The 25292-nt window shown below is 49.8% G+C and overlaps 1 protein-coding gene across 4 annotated transcripts in view; it reads right to left on the bottom strand.

Moving 5' to 3' along the window:
* Positions 1–25292, bottom strand: part of STK24 (serine/threonine kinase 24) — a 142471-nt gene that overhangs the window by 42044 nt on the left and 75135 nt on the right. For all 4 annotated transcript variants that reach the window (XM_044927125.2, XM_025262647.3, XM_044927127.2 and 1 more), the window contains exon 2: positions 9350–9580. In XM_044927125.2, the coding sequence (XP_044783060.2) occupies positions 9350–9580 (231 nt within the window). The remainder of the gene's footprint in view (positions 1–9349; positions 9581–25292) is intronic.

Genomic DNA, 25292 nt, shown 5'->3' with positions numbered 1-25292 from the left:
GCAAAGCAGTGGGAGGGGCAGGGCGGCCGGGACCAGCTGCCCAGCCCCACGGGGTCTTGGCAGCATGGGCGAGGCCTCTGGGTCTAGGTCGACATGGGCCCCGGCTCCTGGATCAAATCCGAGTCCATGTGGTCCTCATACGTGCGCCACAGAGGGGACCATCAGCTCTGCCTCGGAGAGCGAAGAAAACCAAAACCATTTCCCCGTGCCAGGCAAGAATTCTCCCGTAGGGACTACCCAGGAAACGAGGGGGCAGTAAATAAAAATTCAACACGAGGACAATAAGGCCCCGTGGAGACGACACCGTCCAACCTGAGAACCAGGACACGAGTGACAGGGTGACCTGGGACCTGCAGATCTGCCGTCTGGCCACCTGCTCAAGCTTCCCGTGGGGTCTCCACGGAAAGGCTGACCTGCGAGCAGACGCCGGGTTCCACGGGATGCTGGCGGCGGGCGCTGCAAACATGGGCACGGCAGCCGTCGGGGCAGGCCCCCACAGCAGCCGCCCAGGCGGACAGCTGGCTGCCCCCCCTCCCGCCCCGGCCCTGGGACTCTGGGAAGCCCGCACTCCTTCCAGCTCCAAAGGAAAAACCCTGTTTGGCGGGAGCCACTGAGGTGGCTTCTCCAGCCGCAGTTTTCTGCTCGAGAGAACAAAGGGTGAGGCTGGGAGCCTCCCAGGTCCCTTTCTGCTCTAAAATCTACGATTCTAGCAATTTCTCTCACGAGACATGTTTGTTTTTTAAATAATTTTACTCATTCATCTAATTTTTGGTTGTGTTGGGTCTTCACTGCTGCATGGGCTTCTCTAGTTGCAGACAGCAGGGGCTCCTCTCTGGCTGCGATGTGAAGGCTTCTCATTGCTGTAGCTTCTCTTGTTGGAAGACGGGCTCCAGGGCACGTGGGCTCAGTCGTTGTGGCTTGCAGGCTCTAAAGCACAGGTTCAAGAGTTGTGGTGCAGAGGCTTAGCTGCTCTGTGAATTGAACCCACGTCTCTTGCGTTGCAGGCAGATTCTTTACCATTGAGCTACCAGGGAAGCCTTATTAAACAGCAAGCCATGCTGAATCGCACAGAAAAAAACTTGAAAGATCAATGTGTCCCTACTGTTATTTTGCAGGGAAGGACACACGTCCGACACCAGGTGACCAACTACAGGGCTGGTTTAACTTGGAGCTGGGACCCCCATCTTCAGAAGCAGGTAGACTATCTCCAGAGCTCGAGCCTGGGGGTCAGAATGGCTAGAAAAGCACAGAGAAGTGGGGACACAAAGCAAACCATCACTCCCTTTTCCATCACCTCCAGCTCGCTTATGATTTTTCTTGAAACCAAATCTGCAGGCCTTTCCCCCTCCACAACCTCCAAACTGCTCTCTCCCAGTCAGGCTGGGGCCACGTCATCCCACCAAGCTGCCTGGCCTGAAACATGGAAGGAAAGTATTGAAGTGGAACTTGAAAGCAATGGAGGAAGAAGACTTAATATTACAGTAAATTCAGGAACATGTGAGGCTCACCAAGGCTGTCCAAGCCCCGCAGAGCCCCACTTCCTCCCAAGCCTCCTGCCACTTGAAGCTCTTTGCTCCCGTGTGTCTCGGACCAATCCCAGCAAAGGCAGAAACAGTTTCAAGCCACACACAGAAATGAGGACCACCCAGGGCCTCTGCCCGCTGTCATCTGAGTGACCCCAACACATCACTGCCCCTTCTTGCTGGTTCCAAGACACAAACAGTCCATAAACTACAGACATCTCAATGTAACACATCGGCCAGTTCAGCGTTCTCGGCTCTGTCACTCTGATCCAAGTTAGTCCCCCACCCCAGAACCCAGTGACAGTTTAGGAGTCGAGATGCAGAACAGCCAGCCCAAAACAGAGTCAATATTCAATGATTCAAAAAAAAAAAAAAAAAATCGATGATCAACTGAACAAATGGCAAAAATGCTGCATCAGCATCCCTCCTGACCCACGAGCAGGAAGGAAGCACCCGGGGAGGGAGTCGGCGATGGGAACGCTGTCCGAGGCAAGGTCAGGTTCTATTTTCCTGTTCTGTCTGTGAGCACCCTGCAGAATTCAACAGAAGAGAACTGACGTGTAACAGAAGGGGCTCACAGTTCTCAGCTAATAAAGGAACTCTCTGAGCCTCTCGGCAATGGCCAAATACAGAAGACTTTCCCTGCTCTATGAAACCAATTTACTTTCTTAGAAATCAGAAAGGGCACGCTGGAGATCTGGCTATTTGCCATCTACTTACAGTGAGATGGAAAGAGAAAAACCGCTAACCTATCTTTACAATAACAGGGGGGAAAAGTCCATGCTATGGTTTGTTTGTTTAAAAACGAAGACCAAAACAGTCTAACCAGGAATAGAAGCAGACTTTATTAATTTAAAAAAGAAGAGGCCACACATCAAAATTCTATAGCAAATATCCTAAAGAAAAATTTAATGTGCATTTTTTTTAAGATCAAGAACAAGACCAGTGTATCCCTCCAATCGCTGCCAGCCCACACAGTTCTAGAGGTCATGGTCATCAAAACATAGGCTGTAAGATGGTGATGTGAATGGACAGGGGCACAGAAAACCACCATTATTTACAGACGTGAGCGTATGCATAGAAAACCAGTAAGAGCTCAGCAAGATTGCCAGAAACGATGTGGGGAAAAAAAAAAAAACACTTGTCCCCTTAAATAGGTGATAACCAACCTGAAAATATATCACTCAAAACAGCAATAAAAACGTGTCTGGAACTGAAGGAAAACTTTTACACTGCATTAAAGCTCAAATATGAAAACCTAATTTAAAAAATGGACATTCATAGCCAAGGATGGGATGACATAAGATGTCAATTCTCAAAAATCAATTCTGAAACTTCAGTAAGATTTTAAACTGAAAATGTACAAACTCATTCTAAGACATGGAAGAAAAATGGTCTTCAGAGACCTCATGTACTTGTTAAAAACAGCAAAGGTTTTTGGATGTATGTGGGCAGAGGTGGAGATCATTATCATTCCAGATATTACAACTCAAAACAAGGCCACAAAGTAACAATAATTCTCTCTCACACACACACAGACCATGAATGATACTGGCTCAGGAATAAAACAGAAAATCCAGAAACAGGCCTAGACATACAAGAGGACTTTAGTATATAACCTCACATGTAAGTGGGGAAAATATTATTTTATACAATAGTATTATAAAACTTATTTCTACATGGAGAAAAATAAAATCCTCACTTCAAACTATATGCCAGACAGATAAAAGAGCTAAATGCAAAAGGCAAAATTATAAGGCTGATAAAAGATGGGAACTGTCATATAATTCTTAACCTTAGGTAACTGGAAGTTTCCTTAAACAGGATCCCAAAAGCAGAAATCTGAAGGTAAAAATTGATAACTACATTAAGGATTTTTTTCAACAAAGGACACCCTGAAGTTAAAAGAACTGTAACAGAGTCAGAGAAAATACTTGTGGTATCTAAAACTGAGAACATCTCAATCTACACATCAAGTGTTAAAACACAGGAAAGCCAACTGAAAGCTTAAAAAGATATGAACAAAACTCAACAGAGTGAGAAATCCCAAGGGCTAAGGATTTGCGAAGATACTCAAACCCACTATTGACAGAAATGCAAACAAGCATAATAAAATGCTCTATTGCACTTAAGGAACTGGAAAAAATTTTAAAGTTGTGTATCAAGGCTGGCAAGGAAGCAGAAAAATAAGGCCCAACATCATTAACCACGAGGGGAATGCAAACTAAAACCACAATGAGATACTTACCTCACATCCCTGAGGGTGCCATCACCAGGAATGCAAAGAGGATGTAGAGAAATTAGAACCCCCTGGGTGCAGGTTCTTTGGAAAAGAAAACAGCCTGGCAGTTCCTCCAAGTGTTAAACACAGAGTTACCATATGACCCAACCATTTCACTCCTGGGCACATACCCAAGAGAAGCGCAAGCATGTCGACACAAAAACCAGAAAATAACGTTCACGGCAACGTTGTCCATAACAGCTCACAAGTGGAAACAGCCCCAAGTGTTCATCACCTGCCAAAAGGGTAAATAAAATGTAGTGCGTTTGTAGAATGGAATATTATCCAGCAACAGAAGGAAATAAAGTACAGACACATGCAACAAAATGGATGAGCTTTCTGAAACCATCATGCTAACGGACAATCAATCCACAGCAGGATCGTCTATACTCGCATACAACACTAAAACCTGTGAAGGGACTTTGCTGTATTACTTTGCTGACAAATACAGCTGATAAAACTACCCTAAAAGTTCTAGGAACTGAAGAAAAACTTACTCTAAGTAAAAGATCTGAATGCACTATTAGACAAGGACTAAAGGACATGCTTCGGAGAAGGCAATGGCACCCCACTCCAGTACTCTTGCCTGGCAAATCCCATGGGCGGAGGAGCCTGGTGGGCTGCAGTCCATGGGGTCGCTGAGGGTTGGACATGACTGAGCGACTTCACTTTCACTTTTCACTCTCATGCACTGGAGAAGGAAATAGCAACCCACTCCAGTGTTCTTGCCTGGAGAATCCCAGGGACGGGGGAGCCTGGTGGGCTGCCATCTATGGGGTCGCACAAAGTCGGACACGACTGAAGCAACTTAGCAGCAGCAGCAATGGACATGCTTCCTTCATATCGATAATACAACAGAAATGACTGGGAAAAGTAAAGGTTTGACAAACACAGCTTTATTTTGCCTTGCGCCTGATTTGCATTGGTTAAACTGGCCTGATATTTAAGAATATTACAGAATATACTATAAAAGAAAGTGATAACCCTAATTTTAACATGCTAAATGTTAAGACTTAAAACTTGCCAAGATAGCTTTTCCTTTAATTAAAAAAAAAAAAAATCTTAAATTAGTATTTAACTAAAAATCTAACATGCTGGACAGTTTATCTATCTGATTTCAATCTTTACAGTAATCCCACAAGATACGAGACAGTTAGGTAATCATGATCTAGGATTCAAGACTAAAATCCTGGCTTATAAACTCTTAAGCAAGAATCTCAAAGTAGAGATTCTAAAACGCTGGCAATCTTCCCAAGACCAAAAGACCTACAGAGTTGAGATGCTGAACAGAATGAGTGACTCTAATGAATGCTGCTTAAAAAGAAATCAGGCTTAGATTGAACTATAGCACCGCACTCTCCACTGGTACAGTCTTACGTCTTCACAGAGTAACTTAGAGCCAAAGAAGTCTCTCTCTCCTGCACACCACACCCAAACCACTCCTCACTCCCCCCACACACGGTTTCATTATGACCTTGTATTTTCGTGGCAGAAAGTTCCAGTGGTATTACATAATGGTTGGGATACGAAAGCGTTTGGTTAATATTCCTGCTGGTTTTAACTTTCCCCAAATTAAACAAACTACAGTGAATGAAACTTCTATGGCATGTGATCATCTTCAAGACCTTTTCAGGCCTCAGATTCATCAATGCAAGTTTTCACTTGCATTATTCGCCCTCCTCCCTAAATTGGTGGTGGTGTTTTTGTTTTTACTATGGGGGCGGGGAGGCGGCGAGTGGGGGAGGGGAGACAGGCTACATAGCAACTCTGTAATTTGATTATAGCTACAGTCAAAATTCGCTCCACTCTGCTGACCTTCAGCAACTTTCAGTATATTTAAACCACTCACCTATTGTTTTTTAATTTCTCCTTAAGTACAACACTGAAACAAAAGCATAATTATGAGACCTTCTAATGCAAATCCAGCAAGAGAGAAACCAGTCTCCGCGCACTTCCTCTTTACTCAGTCTCGCTGTGTGAAAGTCCCTTTTCAGTTCGGTCGCTCAGCTCAGTCATGTCCGACTCTTTGCAACCCCATGGACTGCAGCACGCCAGGCTTCCCTGTCCATCACCAACTCCCAGAGCTTGCCCAAACTCACGTCCATTGAGTCGGTGATGCCATCCAACCTGCCTTCAATATTTCCCAGCATTGGGGTCTTTTCCAGTGAGTCAGAGTCCCTTAACACAAGGTGAAACCCTGAGGTCCTCTCCCCGTCACCACTTAAAGGACTAAAACACTATCCCTGAAAGCTATGGGGAGTTTAACAAGGCAGGCACAGCCACATGAAACACAGTAATTTTCAACTTTGTGTCAAAGATTCATTCCTCTTACATGTCAATTTAAAGTGTATCTTACTTGACAGTATGGGGGTTGTGGTTTAGTTGCTAAGTCGTGTCCAACTCTTGCAACCCCATGGACTGCAGCCCACCAAGCTCTCTGTCCATGGGATTCCCCAGGCAAGAATACTGGAGTGGGCTGCTATTTCCTCCTCCAGGGGATCTTCCCCACCCAGGAATGGAACCAGGGTCTCCTGCATTGCAGGCATTTCTTTACTGTCTTGAGCCACGGGGGAAGCTACTTGACGGTACAGGAAGTGAACGTGAAGTCACTCAGTCGTGTCCGACTCTGCGACCCCATGGATTGTAGCCTGCCAGGCTCCTCCATCCATGGAATTTTCCAGCCAAGAGTCTTGGAGTGGGTTGCCATTTCTTTCTCCAGGGATCTTCCCAACCCAGGGATTGAACCTGGGTCTCCTGCATTGCATGCAGACGCTTTACCATCTGAGCCACCAGGGAAGCCCCTGGCATTATGGACCATACTAATCAAACTACCGAATCCTACGGAGATGGTAGGAAAACGGCCTCTGGCTCATGACTGAGGGTCTTCCTCTGGGCCAAGGAATTTTGTGTGGCTCTCTCACAAAAGAGTGGGCTGAACAAGGGGTCTGGATTCTTGTCCTGCTCAAGTTACAGTAGTTAACACTGTTTTAACAAGAGCAGTTCATAGGTTTTCATCAAATGTGATAGAAAGGTTTAAGAAATGAAGGGTGACTTTTCACAACAGTGATATTATTCCTGGCATTTTTGAGGCAGTTACGTTCTCTGCAGGACAATCTGCCTGGTGAAATACATGAAGCACCACAGACAGAATTATTACCGCTCTTCATCCTGCCTGAGCAGAGCGAGTGGAGAAAGTCACCCCTGGGGTTCTTCCGCTTCCCTCTGAGAGCAGATGGCCTTGGAAAGGACTGCCTGGCTCAGCACTAAGCCAGTCTGCTCTGCAGCCCTCGACTAGATGGCCCTTTCCAGGCTCTCCCGGGTCGGGTATGGTCTCAAGGCTGAGACTGGCCAGGGTGTGTGGGCAGAAACAAGGTACCCTGGGTCCTGGCCTGAGTGCATGAGAACTCCCCACAGGAGCCTCCATTTTCACCCCCGAGGTGACTTAGGGAGGCTGAACACAGCCACACAGGTAGGGGAAGAGCGACATGAGAGAAGGCACCTGGGTTCCTAGTAACTGGAGGAAAACCAGCCATGGATCAGGCTAGGCGTGAGCAAGAAATAAACTTCTATCATACTGAGCCATTAAAAACCTAAGTTCATTCCAGGAGCAGCTGACATGAGGTTAACTCACTCACTGGCCGACTCTGGAACGAGGTTAGACTGACTTGGGATTAGCGGCTCAGGCGAGACAAGACATGCAGATGGACTCTCTCTGTAGACACGCACGGTCAAGACGATGCCACGTTTGGCCACAATAAAGCAATCTACTCGGTACGCGGTAAAAATTCCACTGAGGAGCCGAGGCTGAAGAGGACACCTCTGAACCACTGCTCCTGAACTTCCATAGTTAGATAGTAGCTGGTATATTCATCAGCAAAAATTTGTGAGGTTCTTCCATACTTCCTTTGCCAAAGTGACCATAATTCATGTTAAAATTACAATGCCTGCGTACCACGTGAAACCCAACTCTGGATTTACTACGAAACTATGCTGAAGTCATTTCTCAAGGGATAAGTGATAATCAGCAGACAGAGTTCAAGATGAGTCTCTTTAGCCGTTAGTTTTTTCCTCTCAACAGAAATTTAACATCAAGAAGACCTTTGCCTTCCTGTGTGGCAGTCACGTGTGCCCGTCTCTCGTACCATGAAAATGATGGAGCTTCTTTACAGCGCTTCCCCTTTGCCCCATCGAGACCCAAGCTGGATGCTCTCCCACGGCAACTGTCATTGCTACCCAGCTCCTCCTTACTTCCAACCTCAGTGGATACATGCTCCACTGCAAGGTAATATGAGATAAATGGAAATAAACCCAGCCAATTAAGAAAGGAAATTAACACTCAAGAAGTACCCACGACACGCCAGGTACTTTCATATACTCAATTCTATTTACTCTTTGCCACAATGAGGGGTATAACATGATTTTCCATTTTACAAATGAGGAAGCAGGGAAATTTAAACACAAAGTCCAGGACAACTGACTCCGAAACTTATTCTTCCCATTTCAAACTGCTGCACTTGACCTATGACATACTGCCACTCTTTAGGCAATGAAAAAAAGACAGCATTACCATCCAATATTTATTTCCTTTAAATATGCATTTCAGGGAATCAACAGCTCACCGATGTCCCATCCTCCCACTTATACCTTATTACCGCATTTCCACAAAATCGAAGACTGCACCAGGCCTCTGAGGTCAGAGCAGGCTGCCGGCTACAACACGGCAACCCGAGAGGACAGGCCCGGGGCAGGACGAAGCCTGGCCTTGCATTACCCGGGCACACTGCCCGGGCACCTCAGGAAGTTCTTTCTGTCTGCCAAGTTCCAGTTTCCACAAGAATTATTTCAGAAAGCTTTCCACCAACTCTTTTAAGATTTTTGAAACCCCATTTGAAAATGCAATAAAACAGATATATGTCAAGGAACCTGAAACATGAGGAACAATCTCAAACTTTCCACGCAGGACTGGGAAGCCATCTTTAACAGAATTCTTCCCCACCTGAAGAACTGCGTGAAGCCTGAGGACTATTTGTAGTATTATACTGTAACCACCACTTTAATTATTTACTAACTGAGAATTCTTCGAAGTCAAACGGAGATAAAATAGCTCACTAATCAAAATTCTCAGTTCTCAGCAGTTAAAAAAAAAGACACTAAATTAAAACACATTTGATATGAAAATATCAAAAGACTCATATTCTTAGGTTGGCCTGAGTCTGCATCACAAAGCATGCTAAAATTAGTTGATGAGTGGTTGTCATTCTAACAGCTTTAAAAAGAATGCACTTTTGATGACAAGGTCTTACTCAGAGCTTACGCTTGTTTGAAAGAGAATTTCAACATCAAACACTTTCTACTGAAAATACATTTCCGTCAGTGACATTTAAGATGAGAGCACCATCGGAGCCAGGTCCTTTCGACTGCAAAGGTCGGGACACTTCTTCCTGAGAGGCTGCTGTGCTCTTTACTGAAGTCCTTCCCGACCGCGGCTCACATCTCAGTCAGGCGCGGCCCGATGGCAACGCGTGTTCGCCTCTTTGAGCCTTACCTTCAGGTAGGAGCCATAATATTTGGTTACGTAGGGACTGTCGCATTGACTCAGCACTGTGATTTCCTGCTGAATGTCCTCGATCTCATCTTCTGCCTCCTCCAGGTCAATGATTTTTATGGCGACCACTTTCTGAGTCCGATTGTCAATGCCTTTGAACACCTCGCCGAAGGAGCCCTTCCCGATTTTCTCCAGTTTGGTAAAAAGCTCTTCTGGATCTGCTTTTAGGTTCTGCAGGAGAGAAGGAAAAGGGAAACTTCAGTAACTCACAGGGGTACTGACAACCGCTAGACCACGGTCGTTCAAGGTCAGATTCGTTTTCCTCACTTAAGGATCAGGCTGGTGGTAATCATGGGTCTTCACACTCAGGACACAAACATTTCTCAATCTCACCTGCGTGTGCAAGTTAGACTATCAAACACAGCAAATGTGTAAACAGGAACAGTGACCCAGCTCTATTACAGAAAGTGAGGAAGGCTCCAGCTTTTGTATAAACAAGTATCAAACCACTTATCTGAACATGATATATGGATTTATTGATAAATCACTCGTGTCTAAGCAAAAATTCTACTTTTCTCCCTACATGCCCCACCCCCAACTTTCTTAGGTAGGTATATACTGAAACATAGGTTAACCAGCAACATCATGTAACAGAGAAAAAGACATACACCCTAGCTTGTTTCAGAGCAGGCCGTGTCCAACAAACACAGTGCCATGCATCTGCACTTAACTGCTGCTGCCTTGGCCTAAATATTTAACCGGATCCCAGGAAAGGACGCCCAGTGTCCTCGCTGCCCTATCCGGGCCAGGCCAGCAGCTCTCCCGCCGACCACAGGCAGTGAGCGAGCCCTGAGGAAAAGCCCCAGGTCAACCTGAGGAATCGGGAGAAACACTAAATCACTATTTGTTTCAGGCACAAAGTTCTGGGGTGATAGGTCACCCTACTGATAACAGAAATCAACAGAGATCGCTGACCACTGCCAGACAAAAGTGTCCATTCCTGAGGACAGGGTCCAGACAGACAGACTTTCTGTACTCGGGAGAGGAGTGTGTCATTTCAATAAACTGCCCCTTTCCCTTGTGCTGGGTTTAAAACCACTTAGGAAAAAACAGCTGTTTTCACTACTCCCTTGACCCTCCTCGCTGAGGCCCTTTCCCAAGCATCTGCACCCATGAAGTCAATGCAGGTCTTCTGCCTCGCTCCTGCTCAAGTATGGTGCGGAATTCCACCCTCTGCCATTGGGCCACCAGCTGTAAACCGAACTAAAATCCACCCCTGGCAAGAAGGGAGCCACACTTTCCTGGTGGTACAGTAGGTGGGAAACCCACCTGCTAATCCAGGGGGACACGGGCTCCATCTCTGGCCTGGGAGGCTCCCCCCTGCCCCAGAGCAACGAAGCCTGTGGGCCACACCTACTGAGCCTGAGCTTGATACCCCTGGAGCCACCACTACTGAGCCTGCACACCACAACCACCGAAGCCCGTGAGCTTGGAGCCTGTGCTTTGCAACGAGAGAAGCCACTGCACCCAAGAAGCTGGTGCAAGGCAAAGAAAGAGTAGCCCCCGCCTCTTGCCACGACTAGAGAAAGCCTGAGTGCTTTCAGGCTTAACCTCCTTAACAACGAAGACCCAGTGCAACCGAAAAATAAATACATTTTTAAAAAGAAGAAGGGAGCCATCTGTCAAGATGGTGACGGCAGAGCCCTGAACAAACAAGGGTCCCCGCCCTTCGGCAGTTCTTGCACAAGACCATCACCAAGCACTGCAGCCCGTGCAGTGCGGTCAGGAAATCAAAGCCAGAGATGACCTAGTGCACAAAGGAACGTCAAGATTCTGCCGCCAGAATCCGCTCTCCGAAGACAGGAGATCTCCTGGGAAGGAGGGGTATCATCCTGCCGACCATCTCGATAATTCTCTTTTCAGAGAGGTCTAAGCTGAACCAAGCACTGGTCATCACCCGAGGTTTGAAAGGCCTGCCCTTCACCCCACCCGTCCCCCACGTGCCTGAAAGGCAACCAGCTTCTGAGCAGGAGTCAGGACACACAAAGGCTTGGTCTTCTCTGAGCAGGGAAAGCCAGGACCCTTCCCCATCCTTCCCCTCTCCTAGGGCAACAAGTTGGGGGACTTGGGCAGAGACCAGGTTGGGGGTGGGGGTTGGGTGTTGCCTGCACAGCCCGCTCTTCAGGTTCCAGACCAGTCACTCAAGAACATCACTTCGATGCCCAGTGGAACTTTCCCAGTCCTGCAGCTGAGCCAGGAGATCATTACTCCATGGCCGAGGGGGTGTGAGTCTCACAAATTCACTAAGGTCTGTCTAGTCAAGGCTATGGTTTTTCCTGTGGTCATGTATGGATGTGAGAGTTGGGCTGTGAAGAAGGCTGAGCGCCGAAGAATTGATGCTTTTGAACTGTGGTGTTGGAGAAGACTCGAGAGTCCCTTGGACTGCAAGGAGATCCAACCAGTCCATTCTGAAGGAGATCAGCCCTGGGATTTCTTTGGAAGGAATGATGCTGAAGCTGAAACTCCAGTACTTTGGCCACCTCATGCGATGAGTTGACTCACTGGAAAAGACTCTGATGCTGGGAGGGATTGGGGGCAGGAGGAGAAGGGAACGACAGAGGATGAGATGGCTGGATAGCATCACTGACTCGATGGACGTGAGTCTGAGTGAACTCCGGGAGTTGGTGATGGACAGGGAGGCCTGGCGTGCTGCGATTCATGGGGTCGCAAAGAGTCGGACACGACTGAGCGACTAAACTGAACTGAACTGAACCTATGTGATCCCACCGAACTAACTGGCCCCTGAGTTTGTGTTTCCCCCCCTGAGGGAAGGACTGGAGAGAAAAATAACAGAAAAAGGAGCACCTCTCCAGATTACATGCACCGAAGAGCAGGGATCTGGTACCCACCAACCAAGAGATGGGTCTGTAAGAGATGGCACTCCCATACTGATGTCTCCTCTGCTCGCACCTCTCCACATCCCTCAAAACCTTCCCCACCTGGGTCAGGAAACAGCCCAAGATCCTATCTGGGGGAGCCTGGAAGTTAAGTGAAAACTTTCAGGAGATGACACTGGCTTATCCTAATTCTTATGGCTTCAGTCTTTCCCATCACCCTCCTTACCACAGCAACTCCAAGCCATCTGTCTCTGCAAACTTTGGTCAGTGAAATTCTAAGCCTTTCTACCCACTCACACTTTGTCTTAACTTCAAAATTTAGAAAAAATCAGGGCATTCATTACATGTCCTAAGGTCAGGATCCTTGAAACCGACCAAAATATGGAGACGCTGCAGCTCCCCCGGGGTAGGGGGTCCAGGCACAAGTCTGGGCTCTGCAAAGGCTCCCAACATCCCTTCCCCATTGAGCTCAGGAAAGCCTGGCTCAAGATCATGGAAGAGCCAAAACCAAGGGAATGTGCCCAGGCGATCTGGATCACCAGTTCAGCAGATGTTTCTCAATAACTATGATACCAAAGTGCCAGGGCTACCGGCTACCCCAAAGCCTGGGATCTCCCGGAAGCCGGACGTGAACAGGAATGAGCGCAGAAGTGGCTGTCACCGTGCAGTCGGCACAGGGAGGGGTCCGGTCCCTGAACCTTGAGGAAGGATTCTGATCCCCCTGAGAAAAGAAACCCTGGGTGCGATGCCTGCTCCCCACCCCCCACTGGAGCACCCCGCTGGAACACTGGCCTCTACGTCATTCAGCCCATTTCATGATCCATCTAGAGAACTCATTAAAATACTTCCGCGATGACTTAAGTATTTTATATTTTTAAACCTGAACAGCTATTACTGTGTTCTTTTGATCACTTCTGGCAATGAAAAACTGCATCTGGCATCACTAATCAACCTTCAAAGGCCCTCAGCTTCAGACGTACTACTTGTACAATTGTGCACACGGCACCACTCTGGGCTGAAGCCAAAATTAGGAAAAGAAAAAGGAACGGTCCAGGTTTGCTGCACTCTAATACCTGCACCTTATCACATCACTAGCCCCAAAGCAACAGACGAGAGGGCAGCAGGGTTCGGCCAGGTCTGGACTAGGCGGGCCCCTTCCTTCTTCTGAACTTGGTAAGCATCCAGAGTGAAAGACAGAACTCTCCTCCTGGAGCCCAACTTGGCCTCAGAACCCCGCTCTCCCCACCTCCCCACGGCACCCAGGCGGGCGCTACAGGCCGGCCGTTTCCCATGACCTCATCTTCCCAGTCGGTTTCCCCATGGGTCCCCTTATTAGCAATGTTACCATCTGTTATTCCCAAAGCTGGAAACCCCTGCACCGCAATTCCTGTCTTACGTCCACCGACCAAAACTGTCTCTGCATGCGGTCCCCCGACCACACCAGGCTCACCCAGAGCGGCTACACCCCCAGACCCCCCTGCACACCATGCTGGCAGAGCTCGGCTTCCTCGCAGCTCGTGGTTTTTCCTTCACTGCTTAAAGCAGCGGGGACAGCACACCACCTCAAAGCTGAAGTCCCACACTCGCCACGAAGCTGAAGCCCACAGCCCCTTCCCACCCCCACTTCCTGCTGATCCCCTAACTTACCCTCCGACCACCCAACTTCTCAACACTGTCTAGGAGCCACCCAGGGTTACAGGCTGTAGTCATGACTCTGTGGATAGAGAATTCTCCAGGGGCAGAATGAGGGAGGGGTAACACTGGGGCTTCCTCATCCCGACTGGGTGATTCTACTAGAATTCTTGGTCCTTTCTACACCTGGTTCCTTGTGCCCCCAAAGAGGCTGCTATGACTCCACTGTTACAGCTAAAAAGTTCCTGTCTGCTGATGCGAACCTGGAGCCTGGCTCCAGGGCTCCTTTCTGCCAGGGCACGTGCTTCATGACACTGGTATTCACGACATTTTACAGAGTATTTTCCCCCTCGAGACTACGATTGCCACTTAAGAACATTATCTTGTGATCCTGCCAACCTAACCCAGCAAAGAGGTGAGCAGCACGGGAACCTGCAGCGACACCCAAGCCCCGTTTAAAAAAAAAAAAATCAAGGGCTTCCCTGGTGGTCCAGTGGTTAAGAATCCACCTTGCAATGCAGGGGAGGTGGGTTCGATCCCTGGTTGGTCCAGGATGATCCTACATGCCTTGGAGCAACTGAGCCTGCACGCGGCAACTGCTGAAGCCCTCGGGCTCCGTGCTGGGCAGTAAGAGAAGTCACGCAATGAGAAGCCTCCGAACTGCAACAAAGAGGAGCACCCGCGTGCCACAACGAGGAAAAGCGAGGAGCTCCCGCATGCTGCAACGAGGAAAAGCCCATGAGAAGCAACGAAGACCCCCACAGGCAAAAACCAAATGAGTCAATCTTAAAAAAAAAAAAAAAAAAAAAAAACACATCACAATAAAAATTAAAAAAAAAAAAACCCAGCCAAAGTTCAGCTCATACTGAGGAGGAGACAAGGAAAACCATGCAGCTGACTGAGCAACTTCACTTTCACTTTTCACTTTCATGCATTGGAGAAGGAAATGGCAACCCACTCCACTGTTCTTGCCTGGAGAATCCCAGGGACGGGGGAGCCTGGTGGGCTGCCGTCTATGGGGTCGCACAGAGTCGGACACAACTGAAGCAACTTAGCAGCAGCAGCAGAAGCATGGCCTAAAACATTACAAGGTCCTGGGCACACCAGACACTCAGCTCTGATTCTGCAAAGCATCCTTTGGGGCAGCAGCTGGACAAGACCTGCGGAGAAAAGATGCTAGATACACCCCCGCCCCTACCCCGGAGAAGCTACCAAACACAGAGATTCAATGCGGTCCTTCTGAGTGCTTAAACCATCTGCCAGAAATTCAGGCTTCCAGGTGGCCACAGGTACCTGCATTCTAAGCAACCCGAGTTCAGGTCTCAGCCCTACCATACTACCAGCGAGTCATGGAAACACCCTGCCTGCTTCCACGTATGTACAACGGTAACACTCCTTACTGCCTAGAATGCCGAGAGGATAAAGTCAGAACCTAACGAAAGCTCCTTGAATGGTATCTGCTTGAACACTCCTTAGTAAACAGAAACCACTTTGGCTGTTATGGTTCTTTTGTGTGTACTTAACACCAAGCTATTCTTTCTGACAACACTTAGTCAAGATTGAGCAGCTTCCTAGAAGTCTCTTATTTGAACCAGAACCAGAATTAAAACCCAGATCACAAGACTCACAAACCGGCACGCCCTCCATGGCACAATCCTAAAATCAGCTAAAATCCCCCTTCCTCCCTCAGGAAGGGGACAAAGGAGAATGCTAGGAGGCCTGAGTGAACATCCTCAGAAAGAGAGAAGGAAGCAGCTATGAAACTCCCAAGTACAGAGGCCACCCTGGGGTGCACTAGCCAGAGAGGCCAGAGGGCCCTGTGGCCCGGGTGGTGTTCTAACACGAGGGTCCAGGGAGGGTGCTGAGCCACCAGGGCAATGACACCTCCCCACCCCCAGTATGAGGCTCTCAGGGCTAAGAAAGGATGCTTCTGCTAAGTTGCTTCAGTCGTGTCCGACTCTGTGCAACCCCACAGACAGCAGCCCATCAGGCTCCTCTGTCCCTGGGATTCTCCAGGCATGAATACTGGAGTGGGTTGCCATTTCCTTCTCCTGGGAGCTATAAATAAGCAAAAGATGGTGCCTATGAGAACCTTCCAAGCCTTCATAAACCTTCCTTTTAAACTTGCCGATAATGTGACTACTAGATCCCTTAAAATAGAGAAAAGGACTTCACTGGTGGTACAGTGGACAGGAATCCACCTGCCAGTGCTGGGACACAGGCTCGATCCCTGCCCCCAGGAAGAATCCACATGCCGAGAGGCTACTAAAGCCCTTGTGCCACAACTACAGAGTCCAAGAGCCGATAAGCCACTGCGATGAGAAGCCGGTGCACCACACTAGAGAGGAGCCCCTGCTCGCTGCAACTAGAGAAAGCCCTCAGACAGCAATGAAGACCAGCACAACCAAAAATAAATTCGAAAAGAAAAGAAGGGTCCGCTCTGCATCAGCAGCCTCAGGAGAAGGGGCTCAAGCTAGATGAGCAGAAGGGATTTTAAGTGGCAAAAGGAACGCAGGCCCAAGTTCACGGAGAAAGAAGGCAAGAGGCAAAAGGCAGAGGCCTTGGGACACACAAACACCCCACCAGCTAGTCAAGAGGACACAAACACATACTTTTGGTCTGTGTAACAGGAATCCTGTTAATTGTTTCTGAGCAGAAACCCAAATCTAAGAAATCTTGCAGAACAATCTGCAGAAGGTTTGAATGCATAAGGCCGCTACATGCTGACAGTCATAACCGAGCTGGAATCCTGGCTCCCCAGGTCACAAAGCAGGTGCAGTCAGAGGCCGTGAAACTCTTCAGTCTCGGATCTGGCCTGGGCGGAACGAACCCTGAGAAAGACGGCTGCCGTTTCTGCACGTCCCCCATTTCCAAATGCGCCCCCGGAAGGAGAGGTTATCTCTGCCTTATGGTGGCTACGGGATCTGCCCCAGGACACAGGGCCTGTGATAGACCCGGAAATGGAACTCAGGGCCATCTGACTCCAAAGGGCGAGCATGCTGATAACTGCCTTCCAAGCTCTGGCAGCAGACAGAGCACAAAATTAAGACTCAAAAGACCTGGGTCTCCCTCCTGCAGTAACGCACTGCTGCGCGACCTTGAGCAAGGTCTTAACTTCTGGGTAAAATGGGAAAAACAATGCCTGAGTGTTTACTGACCTCACAGGTGCAGGCAGAGGATCAAGTCCACCCAAGTGCAGAGGGGAAAGTGAGGCCCACCGCAAACCCTTTTGCAGAGCACAGGTGACGCCTGTTACCTTGCAGGGCGGGCGCCGGCGCTCAGCAAGCACAGCCAAGGCGAGTGAGGTCGGTTTTTAAACCAGCACTCGGCTTTGGAGACAGTTTAGAAATCACTATAAAACACTGGCCCGGCAAACACTGGATGGCATCACCGACTCATGGACATGACTTTGAGCAAGCTCCGGGAGTTGGTGATGGACAGGGAGGCCTGGCATGCTGCAGTCCATGGGGTCACAAAGAGTCAGACACGACCGAGTGACTGAACTGAAAACACCGGCCCAAACACAGAAAACAAATCATGCACAACACATGGCCCCGACGAGATGAAAAGTTATTGTCTTAAAAATATGGCTTAACTTCATATTCCTACTTTTTAAAAAAACACAAATTATTCTTCCCATAAATATTTTTAAAGCTAATTAGAATAAAAACTCCTGAAAACTTGCCTCATCAGCTTAATCTAACCACTACACTTCAGGAGGCTTTCTGGACTCAAAGTACACTTGGGCCGTTTGTCTCATCAAGCCTAATGACCCACAACAGGGTTTCCCTCCTAACAAGCTCAAAGCTCACTCTATACCAGCGTCTTTCCCACACCTCACCCACCTGAAACTCAAGCTGCCTTCTCATAAAATACACACAGGAATATGTATACATACACATAAGGCCAATGCAAAGTTAATAAACCGAAAAGGCACCCCTCCCCTCAAAGCCAAATACTCTTTTAGGGGGATGTTCCCAGAAATCCTACAACGAAGAGTCTCTACAACATTCAAACCCCATTCAACTCCAGGAGCAGAGGCAGAAAGAAACTTGAGGTCGGGGGGAACCCCTGCTTCTCCCTGGCTGGGGAAGCCCCTCCCACACTTCCAGGAAGGCTTCCAGCCACCGGACATGGGTCATGGCCACATGTCAGCGTGCCCACCCCACCCACCAGACATGGCTGCACACAAGCAGAACAGGGGAACTTCGGGCTCCTTGTTCCAACCTGGGGAGGTCTCAGGATCGGACTTTCTCTTTCACCCCCTGATGCTGCCTCGGGACCCGGGGAGCCAGAGCAAAGCTACCATGGTTTCCTTCTCCATCAGCCCGCACCCCTCAAAGGCACCAGAGACATGGCGGGTGTCTCTGGGAGGAAGAAGGAACCACCCAAGGCGTCTGCCGTCTCCTCTGCCTTGTCAGAAGGAACTCAGGGGCCAGGGGAGAGACTGCAAACCTGAGGGACCCACAGGGCACAGGGGACCCCACAGGGCGCGGGGGGGGCAGACGCAGGGCCAGTGGTTCCCAGCACGGGTGCAACCAGCCAGGACTGCCTGTGCACCGGCCCCACCAGCAAACCCCAATCCCTGGGGCAAGGGCCCCAGCCCCAGCATTAACCTCCCTGTAACCCACCCTGAAGATTTCACCACGCAGCCAAGGTTGAGAGTGGGAACCTGGCCCCAGAGGCCGCCTGCAGTCACAGGCCTGCAGAACTCCCCTCAGCGTGCTCACCTGCTCTCCTTACAGCAGAGCAGGGGGCGGGGGACCCCCCCACACAGCTTGAGTGTCCAGTCTTTCCTCTCCAGCCCCTTCCTCTCCTGCCTGGCTGACCAAGGACACCCATTCTCCGTCTCTAGCCCCAAGTGTTTTACATTAACTAGTTGGTTGACTTAAAGTCCCCAAAATAAAAACCGTTGTTGTCGTTCAGTCGCTCGACTCTTTGCAACTCATGAACTGCAGCATGCCAGGCTTCCCTGTCCTTCACCAGCTCCCAGAGTTTGCTCAAACTCGTCCACTGAATCAGTAACCATTATTTACCAGATAAAGCTCTTTCGATAGCAAGTGGCTTGAATTAGTTCAGCATTAACAGATTTCTATCCTCAGATGGTCTTTTAGAAGAAGTCTCACTCTGAGCTAACTGATGGGAAGCCACTTTTCAGGGTGAGACCTAAGTCCCAGGTTTGCACAGAAACGGGTTTCCCCACACAGCGCATCAAGCCCCCGGCACTCCGGGTGAGCTCCTCGCAGCCCATTTCCACGTCGGTAGCTGCCTCCGATGAGCAGCCCATGTAGCCTCTCACCCCAGAGCTCTGAGGCACGTGCCACGCACTCCACAACCCTGTCAGTAAACCCGCCTCCCCCGCCTGTGCTTCCAACCACCTGGACAAACACTCGACAAAATGTGACAAAAAAGAAAACCGAGACGGAGATGTTAAATGCATGAACTTATGTCTAGACTTACATATCCAAATTACTAGAAATTCTCCTAAAACTCTTAATATTTAGGGAATCCTAGTAACAGCATTCTATTCTTTTATGTGGATGTTTAAGGTAGAAATGGCTCTAACAAAATTTTCTAACAATTTTTAGAAAAATTAAAACTGAGGGGGAAAAAAGTGATTGCAAACACTCAAGTTACTTGTTTCAAGCAGGACACGCTCCTGGGGTGTGCGGGATGGGGGTCCAGGCTGGAAGCCGCCTGGAGAAGCCCTCTGCCATCACTCACTCAGGGCTAAGCTCTTTCTCAACACGATTGAACAAAGGCTCTGGGTACGACCCCGCTGACAGCCTGCCCAGCACCAAACGCTCCCAGACACTGTGCTGGACGCTTGGCGGGGTCACCTCCTTCGCAGCCCCTGCACCCCGAGGCCCGACTGCAGCATGAGCCAGGGGCCTGAGGCTGCAACTCGCCCCGGGTCACGAAGCTCAGGGGGAGCTCGGCACCCCAGAGTCCCCACGCAGGGACCTGTCACCCCCCGGCCAGCTTCCCCAGCGGATGCTGGGTGTGCTTTTCTGCAGTGAGAGGCTCCCCGGCTGGAAGACAAAGGCTTGGGGTTTCTCTGAGGGGGCAAGCAGGCCCAGGTGTCGCGGCAAAGACTGAATTCAGGCTGGTTTCGTTTAGGCAAGCACTTGATGAAAGATACACCATGCGTTCCAAATGAAAGTATGTATATAGCTCATTGAGAAATGAACCCTGGCAGCTTCTTTATTAAAACCAAAACACAAATAACAAGCCAGCCACTGAAAATTCACTGACCAGACCTGACACGGAGACACCCTGATGACTAGCAGTTGCTCCTGTTCCCAGGAGCTCCTCTCGCGAAGGTGCATGCTGAGCAGTTCTGCCAAGGCCTCGTCTGCGGGCCTCCCAGCTGCCAGCCCACAAAGAAGGGACCTCAAGCCTCACACAGGGGAGAAACCTGGGGTGCAGAGGGCAGCTCACTCACACAAGGTAAGAGGCATGGAGGAGGCTGGTCCTCACACGGGGCTCAAATAACAAGGTGCACACACCAGTCCAGGCAAGAGCGACACTCTGCCACCTCAGGGGGCTCCAAGCAGACCACGCGCCCACTGGTCCCCTCTTCTGCACAGAAGGGGCTCACGTCACACAGCCCACAGCCTGGCAAGGAGGGGACCCTCAGTGAGTGTCTGCTGTGGTGGTAGCGGAGAGGAGACAGGCGGGAGCCCTCTCCCCGGAGCGGAGACCCGGCTGGGCACCCTGGCTGCTCGGCCTCCCCAGCAGGTAGCACCCAGCAGCGCAGACGGGGGCTTCGGGCAGGCAGCACTGCCTCCCAGGTAGGAGACCCCATGGACTGCAGCCCGCCAGGCTCCTCTGTCAGCGCGATTTCCCAGACAAGAATACTGCAGAGGGTTGCCATTCCCTTCTCCAGGGGATCTTCTCGACAGGGGATCAAACCCGGGTCTCCTGCATGGCAGGCGGATTCTTTACCACCTGAGCCACCAGGGAAGCTCCAGGATGTGACAGCGGAGACGCAGAATCGCCTGCATCTGATTCCCAGACCTGATGAGGGACCCTGGACAAGTCATCCAGCTGACCCGGACCTCAGTTTCCTCTTCTGTAAACAGGAGAGAAGAGTGCCTCCATTCAAGGCCACGCGGGAGGGGGAGATGAGAACTGATCTATGCGGAAGGACTAGGCGCCTCTCGTTCCGCTCAGTTCAGAGGGTTCAGCTCAAGGTCACAGTCAGCGGACCCCGCCCAGCCTCCAGCTGCCGCCCCGGTTTCGCCATCACGACAGATTACTTGCTCTCCGTCACCCCTCATCAGTGTCATGGGTCCACAGGCAATCAGCAAGTGCCCTCCGCTTCCAGAACCTCTGCCCTGAGGATCACCGTGGACTTCAGGTTTCAGCAGAGACGGGCGTTCCCACCTGGGCCATCACTCTGCTGATCCCTTCCTGGGCGGCGGCTTATCTCCACCTTACACTGACCTTCGGCTCCAGGGACGAGGTGTCAGCTCATCTTATCTGTCTCATCATCTCCTGTCTCTGTGGAGCGTTTTCTCCTCCTCTTCCCAGCCTCTGTTTGTGTGACACACACACGCCCCAGGAGCACTCCGTGTGTGGGAACCACTGCTCTCGCATGGGTTCCCCCCAGTGGCTCACCTGCCGCTCAACCTCCCGGGCTCATTACCTCTCCCACAGGCCCCCACAGCAGCCTTTCTTTCTTGCTCGCTCCTTAATCAGACCCAAACGGAGGTGAAAGAATTTCCTCATTACCCACAAAACCATGGTAAAGGGATCACTTTGTCCTGCCCTCTCAAAATCTGTCAGGATTTTGGAAGATACCATAAGGAAAACTAAATAAGTAGACATAAGAATCCAGGGCTGTGGTTCACAGGGATGACCGAAAGAAACGGGTTAATAACCAAAACTTACATAAAAAGTTGCCCCACCAAAACAAAGCAGAAGCTTCCCTGGTGGCCCAGACGGCAAAAAATGCAGGAGACCTGGGTTCAATCCCTGGGTTGGGAAGTTCCCCGGAGAAGGGAATGGATACCCACTCCACGACTGTTGCCTGGGAAATCCCACGGACAGAGGAGCAGGGCAGGCTAGAGTCCACGGGGTCACCAGGAGTCGACAGGACCGCGTGACTAACACTTCCAACCTGTTCACTCCAGTTGTGTCACCCTGAGGCACACCCCTTTCTCGTGGGTGGGTTAGGCTGGCTCTAACACTCAGGTGCCTCCAGAAGAGTCAGCACTGCATCACAACTTTTGGGTTATTGGCTTGGTTTTCTCCATTTTGCCATACTGATGTACCATATCCATGCTATACTGGAAGCAGCAGTAATAAATCTATGAAAACCACAATATGTCCCACAATATGCTGGAGGGAGAGGAAATGGTGCAGCCGCTTCAGAAAGCAGTTTGCCAATTTCTCAAAAAGTTAAGCATAAAACCAACTTAGGACCCAGCAATTCCACTCCCGAGAGAACTGAAAACATACAGCCACTCAAAGAATTACAAAGCGGACGTATGATACGAAGCATTCAAATCAGGCAAACACTGGAAATCAGCTCTACGTCCATCAGCTGGTGATGGACCAAGAAACGTGGTGATTCTTAACAACAGACACTGTTCAGCACGAAATGGGCACTAACTACGGACACGTGCTACATCATGACCCTCGGAAACACAGGTCAAAGCCGCCAGCGACGAGGGACCACGTGCTGTACAACTCCCTGGATAGGAAACACCCAGAAAAGGCAGACTGATGGAGAGAAACAGCACGAGGGACCACACTGGGGGAAGGAGAATGTTCTACACCGACTCAGGGGTGATTTTACCACTTGGTAAAGTCACTAAAGTTGTTCAATCACTGAGTTGTTCACCTGGAAGGAGGGCATTTTATGACGCGTAAAAGATGCCACAACGACAAGCTGTTTACAAGCAAAACCACACAGGGCGTATCCTTCCTAACCTGCCTCCCCAGTCACTGCGGGGAAGGGCAGAGATGCCACCTGGCTCATCCTACCCCAGCACTCTGCCAGATTTCTGGCACGGAGGGAGTGCTCAACATCCAGGAAATGAATTTTTTTTTTTTTTAAAAAACAAAACATAGCTTCGCCCTCTTCCTCGGCTCCAAGATTAACCTCAGCTTCACACTCCATCTACTCCCCCCACCCAATCTAGCACCCCGACAGAATGGTCTGTTGAGGCCAACGTGTCCATGAAGCTTCAAGACCAAACGTGACAGGACCTTGACAAACTACCTATGAAGTGCGGTGCCTGTTCAAAGTTTAAAAAGTGTTTTCCTTTTATCTTTGGAAGAGCAATAGGATTTAAAAAAAAAAAACCTTTGGGGCTGTGGGAAGAGAAGAAAGAGAACAATCTCAGTATCAGATTTCAAACATGGTGACGATTCGGGAAAAACTTCAATTTAAAATAAATCTTTAAGTTCTGTCGTGAAAGATTTGTTGCTTCTGACTCAGAGGCAGCCAATGTAATAAGCACACCAGGGGAATTAAATGCTGTGAGCGAAGCCCTGACTCACCTGCATTCTGCACCATCTGTCTGTCTGGCATTTCGCTAGACCGTGATTATTAAGGAGAAACCATCAATCTTTGAAATGCAGGACTGTATTTTCTAGAACTAGTCCCACTACTGTTGCAAGCAGGGAGTAAGCACGGACTGCCTGCTACACGGCAGACTACCTGGAACTCACGTGGCCTGTGCCACTTAATCCCAGGTTTCAGCAACACCAGCACCTGCCGCTTACACAGGAAATGCAAGGCTTCCTCGTGTGTGTGGGGTGTCGTGGTTCAGGGTGTAGCCTTCTGAGACGAATGGGTTCAAAGCCAGGCCCTACCACGTGCCTGCTTGATACTTGTGGGCAAGAACCTCTGAAGAAACTGTGGTTTCCCAGTCTTTGAAGAGGGGAGGATTCAGTGATTTAATTTCCTCTAATCACAGGCCATTAACAGCTTCTTGTTTCTGATCCCAGCTTGAACACCAGAAGGCCTTCCCAGGCCTGCATCACTTTCTGGACTGGTAACGCTCCTGAGTTACGGCACCAGAGTCCACCAGCCTGGGTGCTGAGTGCTCTGTCAGCTCAGTTCAGTCGCTCGGTTGTGTCCAACTCTTTGCGACCCCATGGGCTGCAGCACGCCAGGCCTCCATGTCCATCACCAACTCCCGGAGTTTACCCAAACTCATATCCATTGAGTCAGTGATGCCATGCAACCATCTCAAGCTGTGTCGTCCCCTTCTCCTGCCTCAGGGCCTTTTCTAATGAGTCAGCCCTTCGATCAGGTGGTCAACTGCTCTGTCGTGGCGGGGGGGGGGTGGGGGGGGGGGGGGGGGGGGGGGGGGGGGGGGGGGGGGGGCCGGGGGGGGGGGCACCAAAATAAGCAACTTTTTGAAAGGCAAGCAAACTTGAGTAAATACAGCTGAATAAGGACCGTTCGTGCCAAGTCTCTCTTATATGTTAGGTAAAGGGCAAAGGACTGACAAATACGATACACTCATGCTTTGCAAAGTCAAAAAATAAAAACAAAACACTCTACCTGAAGGTTGGTTCCAACTTCCTCCCAACCCTGCGTTTTACTGATGGTCATTAAAATGGAGCCAGCCTTGCAGATTCGGGTTCAACGCAACTGCTAAGATGGTAATCCCTCACACCCGTCTCTCAGAAAACCATCGTTTAGCTGACATCTCAGATCCAGGAAACAATGGACACGACAGTCCACTGACTTCAGATTAAGTTACGAACAAACACTCAGTCCTCTTGGCTCCTGATCTCCAGGAGGAGAGCATCTGTATCAAATCTCCCTCTCTTGGAGCAGAAAACACGCAGTGAAACTGAGAGGACGCAATGCAGACCCCTGGGACCGTGGACAAGAGAGCCTACCTCTGACTCTCTGTCTTTTACTGTATTTTCTCCATCCACGTGTCTGAGTATTAACTCTCAGTACCCAGCCGCAACAGCTTAGCTGAAGTTCAGACCCCATAATTTTCAATCTCCAGAGCATTAACATATAGGCTGGCAAGAATAGGTCTGTTGTGGAGGTAACGGCGGGACAGAGAACAAAGTCTGAGACCCTCCGGGCAGAGTGCAGGGGAAGCCACCTAACCAAAGCTGCCCTGGGCCAGAAAACTCCAGCACAGGGAAAAGGGGTGGGGGGTGGGGAGTTGGCCTCCAAGCTGCTCTCTGGCTGAGTAAAAAAGGACAGCCCCTGCCGCCCTCCTCCAAAGCTCCCCCTTCACCCCCCGCCCCCGGCATTGAGCATCACCCCCAAAAGAGAACTCAACACTTGAAGGGCAAATCAAACGAATAATGCAACAAATCCGCTCCGGGGCTGGAGTACGCCGGCAAGTATGCATACATTTAACTGAAGCGCGCACAACTATTCAGCTTTGATTCAGAGGTCACAGGTTAGAAACCTCAACTCTCCA

The sequence above is a fragment of the Bubalus bubalis genome, chromosome 13 (assembly GCF_019923935.1).
Source record: "Bubalus bubalis isolate 160015118507 breed Murrah chromosome 13, NDDB_SH_1, whole genome shotgun sequence".
Classification (NCBI taxonomy): domain Eukaryota; kingdom Metazoa; phylum Chordata; class Mammalia; order Artiodactyla; family Bovidae; genus Bubalus; species Bubalus bubalis.
This window is presented reverse-complemented; position numbering and strand designations above follow the sequence as displayed.